At 54.9% G+C, this 21,020-nt stretch overlaps 8 protein-coding genes across 8 annotated transcripts; 1 reads left to right on the forward strand and 7 right to left on the reverse strand.

Annotated features, from left to right (window-relative positions):
- Positions 1-193: 193 nt before the first annotated feature.
- Positions 194-1,604, reverse strand: IUM83_00119 (major facilitator superfamily; the record flags this gene model as incomplete). The annotated part of the gene is made up of 2 exons (XM_067923860.1): positions 194-658; positions 756-1,604. The coding sequence occupies 2 exons, from the start codon at positions 1,602-1,604 to the stop codon at positions 194-196; spliced, it is 1,314 nt and encodes a 437-aa protein (XP_067788612.1).
- An 813-nt stretch (positions 1,605-2,417) lies between these two features.
- On the reverse strand, positions 2,418-4,306 carry IUM83_00120 (Major Facilitator Superfamily (MFS); the record flags this gene model as incomplete). Its single annotated transcript, XM_067923861.1, has 6 exons — positions 2,418-2,483; positions 2,599-3,562; positions 3,655-3,735; positions 3,837-3,933; positions 4,028-4,095; positions 4,194-4,306. The coding sequence occupies 6 exons, from the start codon at positions 4,304-4,306 to the stop codon at positions 2,418-2,420; spliced, it is 1,389 nt and encodes a 462-aa protein (XP_067789202.1).
- A 166-nt stretch (positions 4,307-4,472) lies between these two features.
- IUM83_00121 (Zinc (Zn2)-Iron (Fe2) Permease (ZIP) Family) lies at positions 4,473-5,153 on the forward strand (the record flags this gene model as incomplete). Its single annotated transcript, XM_067923862.1, has 1 exon — positions 4,473-5,153. The coding sequence occupies one exon, from the start codon at positions 4,473-4,475 to the stop codon at positions 5,151-5,153; it is 681 nt and encodes a 226-aa protein (XP_067789201.1).
- A 134-nt stretch (positions 5,154-5,287) lies between these two features.
- On the reverse strand, positions 5,288-6,382 carry IUM83_00122 (uncharacterized protein; the record flags this gene model as incomplete). Its single annotated transcript, XM_067923863.1, has 1 exon — positions 5,288-6,382. The coding sequence occupies one exon, from the start codon at positions 6,380-6,382 to the stop codon at positions 5,288-5,290; it is 1,095 nt and encodes a 364-aa protein (XP_067789204.1).
- A 180-nt stretch (positions 6,383-6,562) lies between these two features.
- IUM83_00123 (Phospholipase D) lies at positions 6,563-6,910 on the reverse strand (the record flags this gene model as incomplete). Its single annotated transcript, XM_067923864.1, has 1 exon — positions 6,563-6,910. The coding sequence occupies one exon, from the start codon at positions 6,908-6,910 to the stop codon at positions 6,563-6,565; it is 348 nt and encodes a 115-aa protein (XP_067789203.1).
- Positions 6,911-7,254: 344 nt separating this feature from the next.
- IUM83_00124 (Phospholipase D) lies at positions 7,255-12,879 on the reverse strand (the record flags this gene model as incomplete). The annotated part of the gene is made up of 4 exons (XM_067923865.1): positions 7,255-7,269; positions 7,331-12,088; positions 12,158-12,318; positions 12,858-12,879. The coding sequence occupies 4 exons, from the start codon at positions 12,877-12,879 to the stop codon at positions 7,255-7,257; spliced, it is 4,956 nt and encodes a 1,651-aa protein (XP_067789198.1).
- Positions 12,880-17,776: 4,897 nt separating this feature from the next.
- Positions 17,777-19,231, reverse strand: IUM83_00125 (putative formyl-coenzyme A transferase; the record flags this gene model as incomplete). Its single annotated transcript, XM_067923866.1, has 2 exons — positions 17,777-19,144; positions 19,229-19,231. 2 exons carry the CDS (start codon positions 19,229-19,231, stop codon positions 17,777-17,779), a joined length of 1,371 nt encoding a protein of 456 aa, XP_067789197.1.
- Positions 19,232-19,309: 78 nt separating this feature from the next.
- On the reverse strand, positions 19,310-20,008 carry IUM83_00126 (caib baif family protein; the record flags this gene model as incomplete). Its single annotated transcript, XM_067923867.1, has 4 exons — positions 19,310-19,346; positions 19,443-19,544; positions 19,624-19,901; positions 19,973-20,008. The coding sequence occupies 4 exons, from the start codon at positions 20,006-20,008 to the stop codon at positions 19,310-19,312; spliced, it is 453 nt and encodes a 150-aa protein (XP_067789200.1).
- Positions 20,009-21,020: the final 1,012 nt, after the last annotated feature.

Here is a 21,020-nt window from a genome sequence, read left to right on the forward strand (position 1 = left end):
TTTTATATAGCAAGTTGCTATGGCAACCCTTTTTACATTCCGAGTGCAAAGCGAAAATGAAAAATAACAAAATGAAGGAGGACCAAGAGGGCCGCGGACTTTGAAGCGCACCACCTCTACGATCCGCTGCGATCAACAGCTCACTCACGGCCGTGTCGTGTCCACCGGTCTCTTGGCCCTCTCCTCGTTCTTCTTACATCTGGATGCCTTCCGATCGCTGACCGGAAGAGGGCGACAAACTGGCAACTTTCCGGGGCTCGATATCACTCTTCACTGAGTCCGACATGTAGGCTTCGTCGTCGTCCTCGTACGTGTATTCAGCGACCTTGTCGGCGAGCGCCAGCGCATCAAGGCGCGGGGGAGAGACCTGCGAGGACGACTCGGAAGTCATTGACGTCGCTCCCGTGGATTTGCGGCGAACCCCCGAGGGGGACGGCGGGGGCGTCACGCACGGCGACTCTGACACGGGGCTGGCCGGGCCAGGGGAGCCAATGACGTCTCCGCTGGCGCTCGTCGGGGACATGTCCGACTCGGTGTCCTCATCCTTGAGGCCCTCCTTCATGGCGAAGGGGGACTTCTGGTCCTTGTCAGTAGCCACCCAGATACGGATGGTCTCCATCCGGCGCTGCACACCGGGCAGGTCCATGTTGTCGGCGTCCTAGTTCATCGTCAATACATCGGCAACCGCACAACAAATCAGTCACAAGATTCCGAGAACAATACGAGAAGCACGAAATAAAAAGCTCCGGACGTACGGGGCAGAACCACTCCATGCACACCTCCAGGTCCGTGCGGTCGGCCAGCACGGGGGTCAGCAGCTGCACGAGCGTGCCGCGCGTCTCGGCGTCCAGGTGCGGGATCTCGATGCCGCGCACCTCGAGCGTGTTGATGGGCTGGCCGAGCACGACGGCCGTGATCCACTTGGCCAGGAAGTTGAACTTGTCCACCTGGCCGCGGCACACCGTCTTGAGCAGCACCGTGAAGACCTCCTCGGGCACCTTGTTCTTGGACTCGTCCATGACCTTGCGCAGCGCGAAGTCCTCGCGCACCTCGAGCAGCAGCTTGGACTCCTCGAAGCCGTGGATGCCCAGCTGGTAGCAGCTCTCGCACAGGTGGTAGTTGACGCACTTGGAGCACGAGTACATGTTCCCCACGATGGGGTCCATGCCGCAGCCGTCGCAGAACGAGTCCTCGTTCACGTGCGAGGGCGGGAACTTCATCTGCGCCACCTTCTGCCCGAGGAAGCGCGTGGCGGCCGACATTTTGCTGCCCAGGCCGCCCGCGCGCGTCTGCGGCTCCGACGGGAAGCCGATGAGCGACGTGGTGCTGTCGCGCTCCATGCTGAGCGGCTCGGACATGAGCCAGAAGCGCTTGCTGTTCTTCTGGATCTTGCGCTCGCCGTGGATCACGCGCTGGCGCTCGCCCTCGAACACGGTCTGCTGCGGCCCGAAGAACAGGTGCTGGTCCACGTGCTTGGCCTCCTCCACGAGCTGCGCGTTCAGGTGGTTGGTGCTCACGACGGAGGGCCGCACGGCGGGCGCGCTGTCGCTGCCGTCGGACGGCACGCTGCGCCGCAGCACGTTCGGGAGCGAGAAGAGCGACATGGGTGGAGCTGCTGCTGGACGGTCGAGAGTCGTCACGGAAGGTGGCTAAAGTACCAGTGGGGTGGGGCCAGCGCTTCCTTCCTGCTGCTGAGTTCTGGTACCACTTCTTCGGTACACTTGACCACCGCGCCGAAGTGATGCAGATGGTTACACTGCCCGTTTGTAGCGATAGCGCAGCGCGGTGTAACTTCAGCCTCTGACCGCTTTGGATGCCTTGTGCATCTGTGAGAGCTGGTACAAGGGTGGAGTTGACACAAAGTATACTATACGGTATCACAGGTTGCGCATCTGCAAAAGCACGCAAAGTTAGCCATCTGTTGGTCTGATTGGAATCAGCTTCCGCGGGCTAGGGACGCGAGTTGGCAGAGCGACAACGCCTTATAACGGCTGGTAGCAATCATACAAAATCGCTATACAGTAAAGGGACTGCATAGTCAATTCGAACTAAAATATCCAGCACGATGAGAGAATCAACGATTAAAACTTTATAATACTCCGTTTTACGAAGATGGGAGCATTTCGCCCCGTTGTAGAGCGGAGACAAGTGGCTTCCTTTCTGCAAGACGACCGCCTTCAACTACACACAGCCATGCGAAAATGCCGTTGCGTGCTTCGAGCAGCATGGCCTCTCGACGACAAGCGCACCATGGGCATTTCGAGCTCCGCGCTCGCAGCCTTCGCGTCGAAGCCTTCTCCGAGATGAACGACCAGATCACCGTTGGCCCGGGTGGTTACCAGGAGCGTGAGTAACGGCCCGCGTGCCTGTCGAGAGAGGCACACATGCGTGGTGCTGCCCAGTCGGTCGCACTAGCACTAGTAGTACCCGTCACGCTGGCGCTCGAAGTAGGGCGCCACCAGCGTGAGCAGGAGCGACCCGAACTGGCAAGATGTGAGCCGAAACACACGCACAAGAGTTAGCGGGGCAGGTCAATTCAGACGCCACCGAAAGCCGATCCTCGCGGACCAGAATCAGAAAGCCAGCCACGTCACGCACCTGCACATAGCCGATGGTCCGGAAGTCGCCGATGGCAGCAATGGGCGTCTGCAGCAGCCCCACGACGCCACCGATGCAGAAGGCGATGCCCGACAGCGCGCCGTAGTGCTGGAATCCAAAGCGGTGCCCAAGGTACGCGAACAGCAGCGGGAACATGATGGTGCGGAAGAAGGCGTAGGTCACGAAACCGGCCACGATCCAGCCGGTGGACGCACTGCTCAGCATGACCGTGAAGCACAGCGCCACCACCGTGCACAGCAGCGATGAGTACGTGTAGCCGCACTTCTCGAGCAGATACCCTACGAACGGGATGAAGACCACGCTTCCCGGCAGCACGACGGCCAGATTCCCGAGCAGACTCGCCACCTCGCTCTCGGGCAGACCCTTCCATCGCAGCAACCCCGTGATGCTGCCCAGGAAGAAGTTGCACCACAGCGACAGGATCGAGAAGTAGAACACGATCAGCAGGAACGGCTTGGACAGCACCTGCGTCCGGAACGAGCGGTTGTGCAGGTCTCCGTCGAAAAACACCTCGTCGGTCGGCAAGCGGTGCCGCCTCCTGTACTTCTCCAGCTCGGGCGTGGACATTAACAGCGACGCCTCCTCCTCCTTGAACACAGAGGGCAATCGCATCGGCGAGAGCAGCTCGTGCTCTTCACTCGGGACGACTTCGAACGGTGTGTCTGGCTCCGTCAGCACTGTACCGATTAGCGACAGGAACAACACGGCCGCGTAGATCTCGAAAATCGCAGCCATGGACATGCTGAGGTGCGTGTACGCAAGGTTGAACAGCGTGAAGATCAGGAAGCTTAGCTGCAGACCGCCGACAATGAAGCACGCAACTAGCGCTGTCGCCTCGGGGAACAGGTTGGACATGTGGATGCCAGCAAGCTGGATACCCGGACCCGAGAACCCCACGAGCACCATTCCGTAGAGCAGCAGATCGTGCCCTTCGGCGTTTTCTCTATAGAGCATTGCAACGAAACGCGTATCAGTTTGATACTTGCATTCGTACCAGTGCTGCACGAACGGATACTCTCGGAGCAAACGACGCACCTATAATGTGCGTTGCCCATGAGCAATGCCCCGGTAATCAGCAGCACCAGCGAAAGCGATTTCGTCACGCGGGGTCCGAATCTGCCATTGCACAGGAGTTTATCACAGTCCACAGTGAATCAGCGTCGCCTCGCCCAATGCACTCCGCAAGGAGCAAATTCAGCATCCAGTGCGTAAGTTACTTGTCAAATACGAGGCCGAGCAGCAGATTGGACCACATACTGCTGGAGACTGCCATCGTGAAGGCGTACTGGAGACGGTCGCTCTGCGCCGAACAGTCTGCAAACATCCACACAAGCAAGGACATCCCAGCTCTTTCAGATCACTCCAGAAGAAATCTCCACGCCAAGATAGAGCACAGCACAGCTCGTACTCGTCTCTCCAGTCTTGCAGAGCTCGTGGTATATCCGCTCCTTCTCCAGCATCGGCACCAGCGACGTCCTTAAGTACATCAAAGTTCGCCACAATCACACACGTCAGTGCCGTGTCCGACGTAACCAGATCTCGAGCAAAGCAAAGCGACGCATCTGCCCACATACCAGCCGAAGATGACCCCCGCGCCCAGGAAGCACTGGAAGATGGCGAACGCCACGTACAGGTACCGGTGCGGGTAGCTGCCTGTGTCCATCCACGTCGTCTCGATCGCCAGCATGGCGCAATTAATACTGCTCTATAGGGACGCGGGTGAATGGAAAGTGGTCTTTTTCGTACGAACGTCGAGCTGATTTTCTGAAGTTTGCCACATCAAGCAGCTGTTCGTGATGACGGCTGGTCATCTGCTCTACCACCAGCGAAAGAGACCATCGATACTGTAGCTGATGGCGCTGAGCACGTCCGCCCAAGAGACTCGCGCTGCGACGCTGGTGGAGTGGGTCAAGAGGCTGGAGCGTTCCCACGACAGCGACGTCACCTTCAGCGCCAAGAAATCGGTGACCGTCCACCTGCTGGGCGCCGACCACCGCGAGGGCAACACTGGACCGCAGACGTTCGAGGTCTTCCGGGGCTTTTCGCAGCACGTGGCCTCGGCGACGCACCTGTCGGCCGTCCGGCTCGTGCTGGTGGGGCCCAACCTGTCGCGCAAGCTGCACCTGACCCACTTCTCGCAGACATACGAGGAGGACACCAAGACGTGCCAGGTGGACATCAGCTACTTCGTCGGCGGCTTCGAGGCCTACTTCCAGGACAAGACGCTGTACTGTGAACCGGACCTGGTGGTCTGCTTCAACGCCGGTATCTGGGGCTACGACGAGTGGCTGCCAGCAATCCGACTCGTGCTGGGAGAGGTGCGCGTGCCACTGCTCGTCACGTCGTACAATGAGCACGAAGCTGGAGACGACGAGGACGTGCTGGACGAGCTCATGCCGGCCAAGTGGCTCTGGCGGCCGGAGAAGAACCCACGCGGTGCCAGGACACCGCGCGCCACGAACAACGAGGACGGGTCGGTTCTCAAGGAGAACAACTACTGGATGTGTCTGACCGGTAGGCCAGAGTTAGGTTGAGATACCGATACGACAGCACAAGAAGCCAAAACTACACAATCAAAGCGAGTCCGAAGAGGGCCTACCTGTTTTATCTCTTTATCCTTTAGTCGCGTTGCAGGCTCTGGCTGCGAGTGCACTTTGTTGTTGTAGCTTTAGCTTTCAAGTAGCAGTTCGATTGGGACTCCGCAAGGAGCGTTCCCCATCAAACGGCGCAAACGCAACTCGCCGTGTAGCTCGCTCACCTGCGGGAGAAACGTTTTGTGCTCATCCACCACTAGCTCCCATGTCTTCGTCGGAAGCACCAGCGTGCAAAACGTGCCCGACGCATGGCGCATTCGAATGTTCTTCACCATTTCGTCGCAGGTCTTGCCGCCACCATGAGCTGTGGCCTCACGTTTAGCTCCAAATGTCAGCACCGTCGCGTCTTGGAAGCTCTCTTGCACATAGTCTTCTCCTTGGGCTGATGGGGCTGGCAGAGGCGGCGAGCGCGGCACCGGAATATGCAGAAACTGCTCGTTCATCTTGCTCGTCGCCACTTCAGAGAACAAGACGCCAAAATTGAGCGGCTCGGGCGGACCTGTTGACGTTGAAAAAGCGTGCGGTGCAGCAGCACGTGCTGAGACCTCCACACTACCGAGCGGAGGGCAGTCCATGCAGAGCAACTGGCAAGGCTTCGGCAGCGACGGATCGTTGCGCAGCGACACCAGCACATTCGTCGGGTCTGCAATTTGAAAGGCGCTGAAGAGCTCGTCCAGCGTGGCGAGCACCTTGACCCTTGTCTGGCTCATGTACTCGGCGGCCTCGGTCTGCAATTGACTCTCTTTAGCAGCTTCAGAGTCCGCAGCAGACTCTGCATCTTGCTCGTGCTTCTGCTTCTTGTGCGCCTCCTCCTCTTCGTCCGAGTCACTGTCGTCGTCGTCCATGGGCTCGGCCATGGGGTTCTTGCGCACCAGCGTGGGGAAGCACGCCTTCACCCCCAGCAGGAAGTTGACCGCCACCTCGCCCACGTCCAGTATCTGCACGCTCGGGGTCGAAGCTGTTCCTGCATCTTCAGCTTGGCCAATTAACGGAACGACCAGCAGCCGGCGCTTCCCGTCACGCTTGACACGTCCGCCGAGGCACGTGAGCTGGCGAGAGCGCTGCACGCGTCCAGCCACCACCACATATTCATCAAACGGGAGTTGGGCCTTGGTGGCTACGTCCAGAAGCGCCAGAGCTCCACCGGCGACGGCCTCGAAGACGAACATGCTTCTGATTGATTAGGCCTCAAGTTGTCGTATCACAAAAACGACCACAAACATCAAGAAAAACGATCACGCGAAAAACTCAAAACTCAATATATTCTGCCAGAACTACGTACCTACTCTATCGTACGCTGCTCGACTGCACCCCCTTGAGCATGATACACCGAACGCGACGTCGTCTGCTTAAATATGAATGTCGGCGGGCAGCACCGATGGCTTGAGAATCTCCTCCACCAAAAAGTCCAGCGGGAATTCGACGAGGTGGCCGCGGATCTCCGAGAGTTGGCCACGAGCTCGCGTCTCGTCCTCCTTGCGGACTGTAGCTGCGGTCTGCACGTGGCTGATCTGGCAGTCGGCGTCTTCAGCATCCGAACCATCCGCTCCCTCCTCCGTCAGGAGGCCATCGCGAGTAGCAGCGTGGTAGCTGCCCTGGCCTTCCTCGAGCAGCGGGTCGTCGCCGTTCAGGTGGTCCTCGCCGTCGAAGTATTCCGCGTTGAACTTGGAGCGGCGCCCGAAGTCCAGCACGTCCATCGTGGAGTACCACCGCTTGAGCGACGCACGAATGCCGTGGCCTCCGCCGTAGTCGCTGCCCGCATCGCTAGAATCGTCGTCAGTATCGTTTCGGTTGCCACCGGTGACACTGAACAAACCGATGAAGCTACCACGGGCACTCCGGGTATTGGCGCGTGTTCTGACGCCCGCACCAGTTCCCAGGAGGGAGGCCGAGCGAGCATTGCGAACACTACGCGGCCCGCCAACTACTGCGTTCACAGATGGACTTTGAGGAGTCTGCTGGAAGCTCGCACCGCTTGGCGAGCTCGGGTACGATGGAGCATCTCCAAGCACAGCAGTGCGCGAGGGCGTGTTGGCTGTCATCATGATCGGACCATCTATCGGCAACGACGATGAATTATACAGACGACGACCGTAAGTAGTGCCTCCAACACTCACACTGTTCGCAATGCTGCCGCCAGTGTCCAAGTGACTGAAGTTCGTCGGAGTACTAACGGAGTTCGAACGGCTGAAATCACCCTGCTGAAGTCTTCGCCAAAGCGAGTAGAATCGCCCGTGCTCTTCGTCATCACTGGCAATACTAAAGGAGCTCTCGCGAGGATCAGGACGCGGTGGCAGTAAGCCCTTCTTGACCCAACGGCGACGTCGCACTTGGGCCATCAGCCGATCTGCTACAAGATGCTGAAGCTTCTCTCGCTTCTTGTAGTCTGTCTTCATCGTGCGGACCTCTTGGAAAATGGAGAAGTTACGCGCGTAACACCATCCATCGTGATCCATGGAGAACAACTTTTTCTTCTTATCCCTGAAGTTGTCCACTTCGAAGTCTCTCAAATCGACGCGGTCAGCCGCAATAGGCACACCGTTGACATCCGTCCATGGCGCATAGTCTCCCTCCTTCAAGTTCTGGGCATCCCACACATGCGCTCGACCAGGTACCTTCAGCACATTCATACGTTGATTTTCGAAGATCTGCGTCACCTCGATGCTTTGGAAGTTGACAAACGCGCGCATACGGTTTGATGGCGCACAGTCGAACACGGTCTCGAAAGCCTTCGTGTTGCTCGAAGCGGACGACTTGATAATCTGCCATGTACGATCCGACGTTGCATCCACAATCGACAGATCATCGTCGGTTAGACCCAAGTGTTCGCGGAAAAGCTGCATGCGAAGCTTGCTAGCAGCAACGCCCCGCCGATACGGTTTCTCGTTCATCACACCGTCCTCGTACTGCATATCCTCAATCACGAGTGCAATCTCTGAGTCGCGATCGCCGTTCATACTGCGGTCATTGATGTTCGCACTGCCAATGATAGCGCATCGGTCATCAGCGATCATGAGCTTGCTGTGGATGTAAATTTGCTCAGTGGACACACACCCATTAGGCATAATGCCGTACTTGCGCAATCCGAAGAATGCGACGTACTGCTCAGGATGGTTTGTTACACCCTTCAGCGCTTCAAAAAGGCTGTATCGACCACGGCAAATGGTTGCAAACTGCCAGTGCATCACTGCGTGTAGGTTCGTGAGCTCGTGGCTACGGACGTTGCCTTCGAATGCTGGAAGCAGCGGCATCACCACATACACACGGAATTTCTCATCACGCTGCACGGCACGCTCAATACGGTCCACCAACGCTTGCAAAATCCGGTTGCGCACGATGCCGTTGCCATCCATTCCTGAAATGAAGAACTGGTTCTCGATGTACAAGTAGTGTTTCGAGTTGGCAATCACATCCATGTAGGCAGCCTGAATACTCGCCTCCGTCGGCACACCCGCCGACCACATCGACACCGAGCGGCATACCTGAATATTGCAGATGCTGGCACTCGGGTGAAACACTTGCAGAATGGATTCACCGCGCTGGGCACGCAATACCTCTCCGTTATCCAATGGTCCAGATGCACTCGTCATTGGTGGACGGATGGGATTGAGGGGATTCAACGAAGATGGAGCCGGCCACTGGGGACCCGTAGCAGCACACGGGTAAATGGGGTTCAGCGATTGGACCACTTGGAATGGTTCCATACTCAGCGAATCTTCACGAACAAGAGGAATAGTTGTCCGAGTGGATCCATCACGCTCCCGCATAGCTTCAGGGTCTGACGATGGGTACTGTAGCGTCCAGCCATTGAAGTCCATTGGCACTAGACATTTCGGTAGGAATTTAAACCGCCGTGAGCGAAAGCAGATGCACCAGCCAGTTCGAAGCTGATAGTCGTTCTTGGAGCATACAAAATTCCACCGCTGAATGAAGTGGTATGCCACATCCTGCACAGGTGGGCCCGAAATACTGCAATGTACGTCATGCCAAGGCATACGAGGCTGCGAACCACGATCAATAAGGTCCTCGAAAGGTTTGTTCACTCGCACGAAATCCTTGATGATCGGGTTCGAATAATCCTTGCCACGCCAAACAGGATCCTCGCTTGGGTCACTAATCGGGTGTCCATGGTGATCATATCGGCCAAAGCACAGATCTAATCCTCCAACGAAAGCAAGGGACTGATCAATGCAGACGATTTTCTCGTGATGAGACCAGAATCCCAAACTTTGAATCTGGAAAATGGGATCCCGAAGAACCCGAATGTTCGGGTGAACCATCAGACTGCGCTTTGTGTAAGCACTGTTCAGCGTAAGCGCCAGCTTCACCTCACGATAAATAAGCACATAAATCTTGACACCAGCTTCCGCCTTCTTCATCAACAACTGGCGCAACATGGTTTTGTTCACTTGCTGTCCATTGGGATCTTCGTCGGGTTCACGGGGGTGCAACTTCCGACCAGGGCGAAGCAAGAATAAGTCTGGACACACCCACCAACCGGCAATCAAAATCTCGTACTTGGCGTTGGAGATGGCCTTGTACATAGCTTCGTATGTGTCTTCCGCGTCCACATGCCAGCTTACGGCACTAGGAGGAGGCGGTGGGGCTTCGAAAGACTCTTCAGACTGCGTACTGCTGTCCACACGAGTGGAGGCAGGTGCCAAATTACCAGCGCCCAAACGAGCAACCGTTTCCGCTTCCAGCTTGACCACCGAGTCCACCACCTGGTTGATTGCGCTGCCCCCGGTGTTTCCCAGTCCTACAGGCAACTTAGCGGCCTTAGCTTTAGCTGTAATTGCAGCACTGTCGTCATCAGCTAATGTGCTGATGTGTTGCGGTGCAAATGAGTTGAATCGCGTAGTTGTTTCTTGGCGTTTGAGCTTCTGAAGTCGACGCACACACCGATACCAGTGGTCACGACGAACATGTGGATGCCACACTCCGAGATACGTAACGAAATAGTTGGCCAGGAAACCCGCCACAGGAGCAATAATACCTCCAGCAAACAGGAACAGAATGTAGTAGACGTAGGACCGCCAGGTGACTGGCGCTATACGCACGGAAATAGCGCACAAGCTGTCGACATTACTGAAGCTCTGCACATCGATATCAGTGTCAACGCCTTCTAGCGTCAAGTTCCCGATGCTCGGTATTGAGTAGTTTGTTCCCGAATCGAAAAAGCGATCGTTTTTTGCGTCAATGGGCTTCACCACGCTAACCATTGTGCCTGCACCGACGGCATTCGTAATCACATTCAGGCTGTTGCCCATGCTGTCACTTTGCCAAAAGTATCCGAGGTTTGCTGTCATCGAATTCGAAGACGGCATTTGCAGCTGAGAAACCACTGCAGTGCTTTCATCACTTTCAACAAAGACAGTCACTCCGTGTGGTACTGTGAAGTAGTATCCACAGTACTGAATGTCGTTACTCTGAGTCCAATTCTCGTACCCAGACGCATTCGTAATCGGAACACCCAAGCTTTTGTCCAAACTGAGATTTTCGAAGTCGTAAATGCTGTTTGATAGACGCATGATTCCGTAGCATACACCCATGAGAGCGATAAAGGCAGTCAATCTAGTGTAGTAGTGCCCCGTGTCGATCTCGATGTCACCAGCTTTACTCCCCACAACTAGTCCACTCGGCATCCAGCTTACACCTTGCCTGTAGCTTCCCTTCCGGGCTGTAAACGTCTTGTCAAACAGGAAGACCTCGCTGGGCTCACGATCGTTTCGATTCCGATAGGCAGCGAAGCACGACGGCTTCAAAACAACCCATCGCCGAATAACACCAAGCCGGTGCTGGAAGAACTTGTACACGAATCCAGCAAAGAAAATGATACCCGCCAGAACAGCCAAACCTAAGAAGACTCCAGCGGTATTCAGCTTTGTGGAGACCTCCTTCGTACCCGAATCCGAGCTCACGAGCTCCTTCTGCGGCGAGAAAAAAGTCGGTAGACTCGTCAGAATCACAAGACAGACCGGGAAGATGAAGCCCACGATAGCCGACACGAAGGCGATTCGCATCCACGCGCGATACAGATGCCTGTATAGCGCCTCAATGGTGCGATTGAAGCACGTGTAGAGCGGTAGCTGGAACGGGCCGTTGATGCGCATGTGCACGTATCCCTCTTTCAGCGACGGTCCGAGGCGCAGCATCGCTCGCGACGGACTCACCTCCAGGAACGAGAGCAAAGGCTCCGAGTTCCGCAAGTCTCTGTCCTTGAGCAGGGCTCTGATGTAGTCCTGGACGATGTACACGTCCGCGACGCGAATCTCCGCTCGCTTCTCGCGCCAAATCGTCCAGGGCAGGTGCACCCCGCGCATGAACTTGTGCCTGTTCAGCAGGCAGTAGAGGTGCAGCTGGAAGTGCAGCCGCAGGATCTGTTTCTGGCCGAAGTAGATCTCCCAGTCCGTGGTGCCCCAGCGGACGCGGCCCACGAAGACGCAGCACGGGATGACGCCCGCGCGCGTGACCGTGGCTCGGTTCACGGAGAAGTCGATGGAGTGCTCCATGACCTCCTCCTCCTCCTCGCTCAGCTCGGCGTCGTCGTCGTTCATAATAGTCATCTCTCCGTCGTTCGGGGACTCGAGGATGTCGCTGTCGGCGCACTCCTCTGCGCAGTCGTCCACGTTCACCTCCTGGCCGTCCGCGTCGCTGGATCTGTAGCTGCTCACGCTGGCGACGCTGCCGAGGCCCGACGTGGAGAAGCTGGGCGCCGCCTTGAGGCCGTAGCCGCTGCTGGTGGTCCTAGCGGCTGCGGTCTGGTCTACTGAGTCGTAGTCGGGTCCAGGCATCCCATGTACGGCCGCCGACGAGTCTGTCTGAGCCTGGACAAGGTCCGGTGGCCTCCGGCGCGGTGCTGGGGGCTCTGGAGGCTGCGGAAACAGCGAAAACACAGCGAATTAGCGCAAAAAGTCGGAATTTCGAAGCGCGACGCCGCGTACCTCGTGTGCGCGGCGGGGAGAGACGCGGTGGACGCACGAAGCGGACGCAGGTCCTGGGAGTGGCGTCGATGGAGCGGCCGGGCCTCGTGGGGCGGCAGGAGGCGCGAAGACGGAGGAATCGCGCGCGCACTCGACGCCTTCCTTCGCGTCGCTGTTGTTGTCTGTTGGGCGTCTGCGGCTTGGGGATTATGCGCGGAAAATGGCCTGTGAAAGCGGATATGAAGGACTGCGAGAATGGATAGAATGGTGATGATGCATGCGATTCCGGGTGGAAAAGCCTGTGGGAATACATATTCGAGTCGGTTTTTCAGAGTGAGCCGGCTCTCTGCACGGGCTTGACGCCAGGTGGACCGAATTTCCCCTGGCTGGCTGTCGGCTCTGAGTCCGCAAGGCAGCGCCAGGTTGCAGCGCCGGGCAGAGACTGCGGCAACGGTATAGTAAATGCAGCAGAATCCTGGACCAGGATTCCTGGTCGCAGTCAACACCGAGGAGTTTTTAAAGAGTGGCGAGGGAAGTTGCCCATTTCGTGCCTGGTGCCCGCAGTGCCTGTCTGTGGTGACCGCTTCAACAAGCGACGGCGGCAATGCGGCGACTTTTTTCCCGCCACCTGCGCGTATTGTGCTGGAGGCGGCACCGCGGCGACAACGTGAACTCAACGTCCGGACCCGTGTCGAGTGACGACATCAAAGTGCTACAGTACCTGCGACTACCGGACTCTCCATCGCGTCCTTCTTGCTGCAATACATGTAGCAGCATTGTGAGCATATTTGAGCCTGTGCTGCGAAACAGCTACGACCATTGCAGTGCTGAAGCTGGTGCCATCGCCGCTGCCTAGGCATTTCAAAGTTATCTGTTGAGAACTTGGTTTGGCGAGAAGGAAGAGCGCGTGCGGATCTTATTAGGCCGAGAACGCTATGCACTGCCATGTGCTTGCGCTACACATCGCTCTATGGCTCGGACCCTTGTTCTCATCCAGCAGCCGTTGCGATCTGCCTTCCACTAACATCCGCCTTGATGCTGGTTTTGAAATTAAAATATAAGTTACACAAATCTTGCACAGCGATAAACAGAGATCGATGTTGAAGCCTTCATCAAAGGTGCCAAACAATGCAGAACTTATTACCGTGCGCTGTTTCCTCGCGATGTCCACTTCAATAAGCATCTACACGTAGCTCGGCTGGGGCCATTGTCCGGGAGCTTTCATTCTTGTCGCTGGCCGAATTGGCTGCGGTGTTCTGCCAGCCAAACATTGTAATTCGCAGTGTAAAACGACGTCTGCTGCAAAGCGCCCTCCAAGAGGGAAGATGCAAGTACCTCGGGCTGATTCACACTGTGAATTGGACAGCTTTCGCATTGTGAGATTCCTTCGGTCGCTGCCATCGCCATCAACGTCACATTCTGGTTTCTTCGTCAGTGTCTGGGTCTCGAGGATATGCCACCACCGATCAACTTAAACGCGCTGTTAGAGGCTGCGTCAAGCATGGGCCATCTACCCATGGTAGCGGAAGCCTTGAGACTGGGCGCAGATCGGGATCGCCCCGACGAGAATGGCAATACGCCTCTCATGCACGCAGTCGCCAAAGACCAACTTGAGGTGGTAAGGCTGCTACTGGACAGAAGGGCTCAAGTCGATACCATGAATAAGAGAGGATGCTCAGCGCTTATGATGGCGGCTGAAAATGGGAATCATTGCGTCGCGAGGCTACTCGTCGACTCCGGGGCGAACGTTAACCTGCAGTTGCCAAACGGGAATACAGCACTCAGAATCGCAGCTTCTTTCGGAAGCCTGGAGACTGTGCGTGTTCTACTCGACGCAGGCGCTTCGATCGACTTGGAGAACTCGAACAGCTACACTCCGATCATGGTTGCTGCGCAAAATGGTCACGGTGGGATCGTCGAACTCCTGGCACGGCGAGGGGCTTCGGTTGACCGCCAAAGGACGAACGGAAACACGGCGCTACACTCTACAGCCATGTATGGCCGTGTTGAGGCTGCCCGCGTCTTACTCGACGCTGGAGCTTCCGTTGATTTGGCAAATAAGGCAGGCCAAACTCCGCTGATGTTTGCAGTGCAGAGAGGACATGTAGCTGTAGTAAAGCTACTGCTTCAACGAAGAGCTGGAGTGAACCTGCATGCAAACAATGGATCGACACCTCTTCAGTACGCCTCAGCTATGGGGCATCTCGAACTATCCCGTATCTTGCTGGATAAAGGTGCTAATGGAGACACGGTCGGTGATAATGACGCTACTCCGCTGATGACTGCTGCTCAACAGGGACACAATGAAGTTGTAAAACTGTTGCTGGCTCGGGGGGTTGACGTTAATAAACAGGGGGGTACCAACAAGAGCACAGCTTTACACTTCACTGCGGAGAAAAAATGCTTGGAAACAGCTCGAATTTTGCTGAGTAACGGTGCAAATGTCAACCTCGTGAACCAAGAAGGAAGAACAGCACTGATAATTGCATCAGCGCTGGGATATCGCGATGTGGCCGAGTTGTTACTGGATTGGGGAGCTGATGTCGATGTGGAATGCTACACTGAACCGAGCACGCCGGGTCGCCTCGCTGAAAACAGTGATCAATCTGCGCATGATTGTAGTCTCACTTTTGATACCCCACCTATTCGAACCGCATTGGACTATGCCACCAAAGAAGGGCATGCTGATGTTGTAAATCTCTTAGTACAACGGGGAGCTGTAGCAAACAACCCGACGTTGAATGGATGCACAGCACTTTTTGTTGCTGCCAGCTTCGGAAACGTCAAGGCAGCAAGTATCCTGGTTGATGCCAGGGTGGACGTCAATCAATCCTGGAACAACGGAACAACACCCTTGGTGCTGGCTTCTCATCAAGGGCACGCAACGTTTGTGGAGTTCTTACTAATGCGAGGAGCCGAAGTTGACAAAGCACTTCAAAGAGGGTGGACAGCTCTTTTTTCCGCTGCGCAACGTGGAAATGTGGAAGTTGGTCGGATTCTGATAAAAGCTGGGGCAGATGTCAACCTATCCTTGGATGACGGCTCGACGCCTGTGATGTACGCTTCTCAGTCTGACTTTATCGCGCTTTTGTATGAAAGTGGGGCCGACGCCAACATGGTGAGAGCAAATGGTAACACTGCGCTATGGGAGGCTACTGCGAGAGGGAATGTGGAGATTACACGCAGTTTACTAGAAAAAAATGTTGATGTCAATCAGGTCAATAATAACGGGTATACCTCTCTCATGCTAGCTGCAAAGAGAGGTCGCAGCGCCTTGGTGGAGCTATTGGTTGGCCATGGCGCCGAAGTTGAAAAGGAGAGTCCTGATGGGTGGACGGCACTTCATTTTGCAGTATTCAAGGGACACCTGAAGACTTGCCGTGTATTATTGAGTAATGGTGCATCTGCAGGAGCAACAAATGCGGCCGGGGTTGTACCATTGATCTTGGCATCTCAAGAAGGTCACGATAAGATCGTCAACCTTTTGTTGACTTCTGGTGCTCCAGTCGACGAGTGCAACTCGAACCAGTGGAGAGCACTCCACTCAGCTGTTTACACGGGACGGAACAAACTCGTGTCGGGGCTGTTACGTGCTGGCGCAAATGCCAACCGACCTGATGCGAATGGATCAACACCATTGATGCTGGCAGCACAAGGGGGATGCATGGCCATTATTAAAGCTTTGGTCGGGACCGATGCAAAAATCAATATGCATGCGAACGATGGATCAACCGCTCTAATCCTTGCAAGCTTGTTTGGTCGAGTGGAAGCCGCAAAGTTTTTGATAGCCAACGGAGCGGAAATTGATTTCAAGGACGATAGCGGTAAAACAGCCCTCATTGTCGCAGCAGAAAAATCTCACATGGATGTTTTGGGATTTCTCCTTGACAACAACGCAGACATTGATGCTACATCTAACGATGGTAACTCTGCATTGATGCTTGCGGCTTGTAGTGGGCATACTGAAACAGTCCGTGAACTGTTAAGCCGCGGAGCTCGAAGTGTCGTGAACAACGAGGGATGGACCCCTGTAATTGGTGCAGCTCGTGGCGGCTATGTGGATATTTTGCGTCTCCTACTCGTGCAGTTCCCGCAGGATACCAGCAAGCATGACAATTTTGAGACGACGCCTCTGCTTCATGCCGCATTTGAAGGGCAAGAAGCTGCAGCGCAACTTCTACTGAACTATGGAGCTTCAGTAGCCGAGCCAAATCAGTTTGGATGGACTCCACTGGCTGCCTCTGCTCGTGGGCATGCGGATTTACTGGCACTTCTCATGAGTAAGGATACTGAAGTGAATCATAGACTACTTGATGGACGTTCAGCTCTTCACCTTGCTATCGAGGCGAAACGTGCTGATCTAGCTCGAGTTCTTCTTGAGCATGGCGCTAATGTGGATGCGATCGACAATCTCAAACAAACACCTTTGATGAGAGCAGCATACTCCGGTGAAGTTGACAGTGTCCGCCTCCTCCTGGAAAATAACGCAGATGTGAGTTTGTATGACAGTCAAGGGCTGACCGCGACTGATGTAGCGCGAGAAAATTGTCATCATGAAGTTGCAAGTATTATCGAAACCCAAAAGACTGAACATTCGATCATGGACCGTGGGGCTCGACAGAACGCCGATTTGATCATTCAAGAGCGGGAGATTCGCCGTAACCAGGAGCCATTTGCTGGGGGAAGCTTTGGAAAGGTCTACAAAGGGAAATGGCTTAACGCTAATGTTGTCATCAAACGCATCAAGGCTGTTTCGAAAGAAGACAAAAAAGCGTTTTGGCGTGAAGCGCGCATTTGGAAAAAAGCTAAGCACCCGAACATCGTTCCATTCTACGGTGCATACACCCGTGGGTCAAACTATTTTTTGGTTTGCAAGGAAGCCACTGGTGGTGATTTGAAGAAATACCTCAAGGAAAATCGATCGATGGTTTGGTACATGCTCTCCCAAACTGCTGCTGGGCTGCTCTTCCTCCATGAACGTAATATCGTTCATAGCGACTTGAAGTGCAATCAAATTCTCGTTGGTGAAAACGGAGACGCAATGCTCACCGACTTCGGCATGAGCTTTATTTCGGATGAGTCAAGACCGAGCGGAGGTGTTAAAGGAGCTATTCGGTGGAAGGCACCCGAATGCCTGCGTAGCGACAGCCCCAGTCCACCAACAAAGGAGGCAGATGTGTACTCATTTGGCATGTGCGTTGTGGAGGCAGTCACCGGTAGACCTCCGTGGGGCAGTCTACAAGATGATGCAGCTATCATGTATCATCTAGAGCGCAAAAGGTTCTTGAAGAAACCAAATGAGTTTACCGACGCACAATGGAACATTGTCGAATCAATGTGCGACTTTGATCCATCGAAACGTCCGACTATGACTGCTATATTGGAGCTGATGAAAGGGCTCGCGCATGAGGAACGAAAAAACTCCAAAGGGGGTGAAAAGTTCATCTTCGAACCACAACCCGAGTCGGAGTTGGAAGATAGTGATTCTTCGGATTACTAAGTATTGTGCTTAGGTACTTCTAGCCCAGCAGTGAGGTTCACCGTTAAACAACTTTTGCCATTGCCAAGCTCAAGACTTCTTAATGCATTCATAGTGCGTTACCGCAAAAAAAATGTCATGCATTCGTCTACCCCCATTAGTTACGGCTCGAAAACCACCTTCTCGTCCAGCAGACGCTCGATATCCTGCTCCGATCGACCGAGAACGTCTGCTAGAACCTGGCGTGTGTCCTGCCCAAGCTTGCGACCGGCGAACTGCGTTTCGCCTGGCGTAGCCTTCAACTTGGGCAAGATTGCTGGCACCTTCAGCTTACGCGTCTTGTCCCCATCAGGGATCTCCACCTCCTCAAACATACCGCGCTGTTGGTACTGCGGGTCCTTGACCATGTCCTCCACAGAGTACACGAGACCCACCGGTACGGTGGCCTTCTCCATCACTGAAACGACCATATCCAGATCCTGAGTAGCAGTCCAGGCCACCATCGCGGCATCGATCTCCGCTTGGTGCACGACGCGGTCGGCATTCGTACGGTACTTGGTGTCCGCCGCCATATCCTCTCGGCCGATAGCATTCATGAGCTTGACGAATAGAGAGTCCGTATTGGCAGCAAGGACGACGTTCTTCTTGTCCTTGGTAACATACGTGTTCGAGGGCACGATGCCCGTGATGGTAGATCCTGAGCACTCGCGAATCGACCCCGAATAGTCGTATTCGGGCACGACGGCCTCCATCAAATTGAACATGGACTCGTAGATGGCCACGTCGACAACTTGGCCCTTCTTGCTCAATCCAGCAGCGGCTCCTCTCTCGCGACCAAGAAGTGCAATCACGATACCAAGCGCTGCGTGGATACCAGCAATGGTATCACCAATGCTGAGGTTCGGGCGAGCTGGTGGACGATCCTCGAATCCGTTCACATAGCGGAAGCCGCCCATAGCCTCACACACCGATGCGAACCCCGGTCTCGACGAGTACGGGCCATCCTGTCCGAAGCCCGACACTCGCGTGTACACGAGTTTCGGGTTGGTCCTCTCGAAGTGGTCCGGGCCAAGTCCCCACTTCTCCATGCGGCCAGGTTTGAAGTTCTCGATGAGCACATCGCTCTGCTCAATGAGCTCTTCAATCAGCTTCCTCCCTTCCTCCTTCTTCATGTCGATCGCCACCGAACGCTTGTTGCGGCCGAGGGAGTACCACCACAGCGACGTCTTGGTCGAGTCCAGCTCACGGTAGTCGCGCACCTGATCACCGGTGGGGGGTTCCACCTTGATCACATCGGCGCCGAAGTAGCTCAAAATGGTGCCGGCGAAGGGACCAGCAATGAGGTGGCCGCATTCTACCACTCGGATGCCCTCGAGAGGCAGGGGGCGGTCTCTCTTGGGGGAAGACGACGGACCCGTGGTGATAGTCGTCACGCAGCGTTGCGCCTGGCCCTGCAGGAGCTTGTTGCGGCCTGCACTCAGCACAGAACTCCGATACAGCATTGGCAAGCGCATTGCAGCGATGAGGGGCTACGGATACAGCGCAGGAGCGAGACGATAAGGATCGAACGGAGCCAAAGCTGAAGTGGTTGACGCACTTCCTGATGCGCAAACCATTACGACGTCACTCTTTCGAACTTCAACCACTACACTTGAAAACGCGAATATGTCACTGTAGTGAGGGGGTGATGGTCGTCAGGGCAGGATGGCTGGTGCTTGGAGCGAGTAGTAGCTGCGCGCGTGTGTGAATGCACAAGTGGGGGCGGCTAGTTAGTATGAATGGTGTCATAATGATTGCAACATACTGTAGACGATGGTGGTGCGATACCTGATGTTGGCGGCGTCGGTGAGGCACAGGAACGTCTGCTTCATGGCGGTTCCACCTCCGTCGGGCTCATTGGCGTCCGCGCATTCCTGGAGCTCTAGGAGTCTGTCCCCAACGAAATAAGTTTTTGCATTAGTGTCACGGAATATTTGCAGTGGGTGAAGAGTGCCGGGGTGCAACGCACCGCTTGATGCTGAGTGTGGGGGGCGCTTGGGCGTAGGAGACGGCTGGGAGGACCAGGAAGCAGCTCCATGTTGGCTGCTCGTTGTCGTTGGACGCCTTCCCAGTTTCCCGCTTGCGCTTGCGGTCGATACGCTCTTCTTGGAGACTCGCGGTCAATGCGTACCCGTAGATCACGTCCATTTCGTCATCTTCGTCGTGGTCCGAGTGGGTGGAGAAGCGGACGCCTGGCACAACTTGCCAGTCGCGGAGGCCGCGCTCTGCCTGCAGATCATGCAATACCTGCAGACGAAAAGCAATAGTAGTGAGAATATGCGTGGCATATTGTGAGGAGAGTGCTTGGAGCAGTTGACCTCTTGAGTTCCAAGGGACAACAGAGAAATGTCCATTTCGCGTGCTTTTCACTTCAACGCCAAATTCCAAATGAGCACAGGGCAGCTACCATCGATAGATCGGCATTTATCACCACAAAGCCGTGCTTCGCCCGGAACAGCTCTGGATTTTAATTTGCGGAACGCACAGAGTGCAACCATAAGTAGATTCTTGCTGCAGTACTCCTCTCATGTCTTCTTTAATAGCAGGAAATAGGTAGTTCTGTCCTCACCGTATCTACTGTAGTACACTACATGCAGTACTTCGAAGTAGGAGCTAAAGCAGAACTGCATTGCAATATTAAATGGGAAGTCCGACTTCACTTTTTACCAGTCACACTCCACTCCGAGATAGCGCTGCTTGAATCTGACACTGGAGTACTAGATTAGACTGGACATGCATGTGGGTCTGCACAAGGGACTATGTCAATAATACGGACGTGTTCGCTCGCGCGGACCGTACTATGAACCAAAATTGCCCGGGTTATTCGTCGGTAATTTTATTCTACACCCCAATCATTGAATGTTCGAAGCCTGAGTCGCGCGTTTCGATCCAGAAATACTGGCAATCCGAAAAGTTTCGTGCTACCAAAAAGCAGTCAAGGTTTAGTTCAATCCACTCGCCTTTACTTGATCATGACATGCGTTCTCTTATTTTTATTTTATTTTCGGCGGACAATGCCGTTCGCGCTCAGGGTGCACGCTAGTTCACATTTATCGAATTTCTCTATATTTTCCGTTTAGTGGAATAGAATACTCCTGAAGCATTTACAGCGCTACTGCTATAGTTTATCTGACACTCCCAGATTGAAACTCATGCTGCGCACATAACTTACCTACATTGGCTCCCAAGTCCACCAAATAAAATATCCACAGCCTCAACGATAAAAGTGCCGCTTCCCGTGATCGCCGAATGTGAGCGTTGTACCGTACCACGTGTTCTCTGTTGGAGTAATGGACCTCACAGAGGAATTAGGACAGAGAACGACAGTATCCCATCGACATGTACGAATGTAGAAGATTGAGCATA

The sequence above is a fragment of the Phytophthora cinnamomi genome (assembly GCF_018691715.1).
Source record: "Phytophthora cinnamomi strain GKB4 chromosome Unknown Contig53, whole genome shotgun sequence".
Taxonomy (NCBI): Eukaryota; Oomycota; class Peronosporomycetes; order Peronosporales; family Peronosporaceae; genus Phytophthora; species Phytophthora cinnamomi.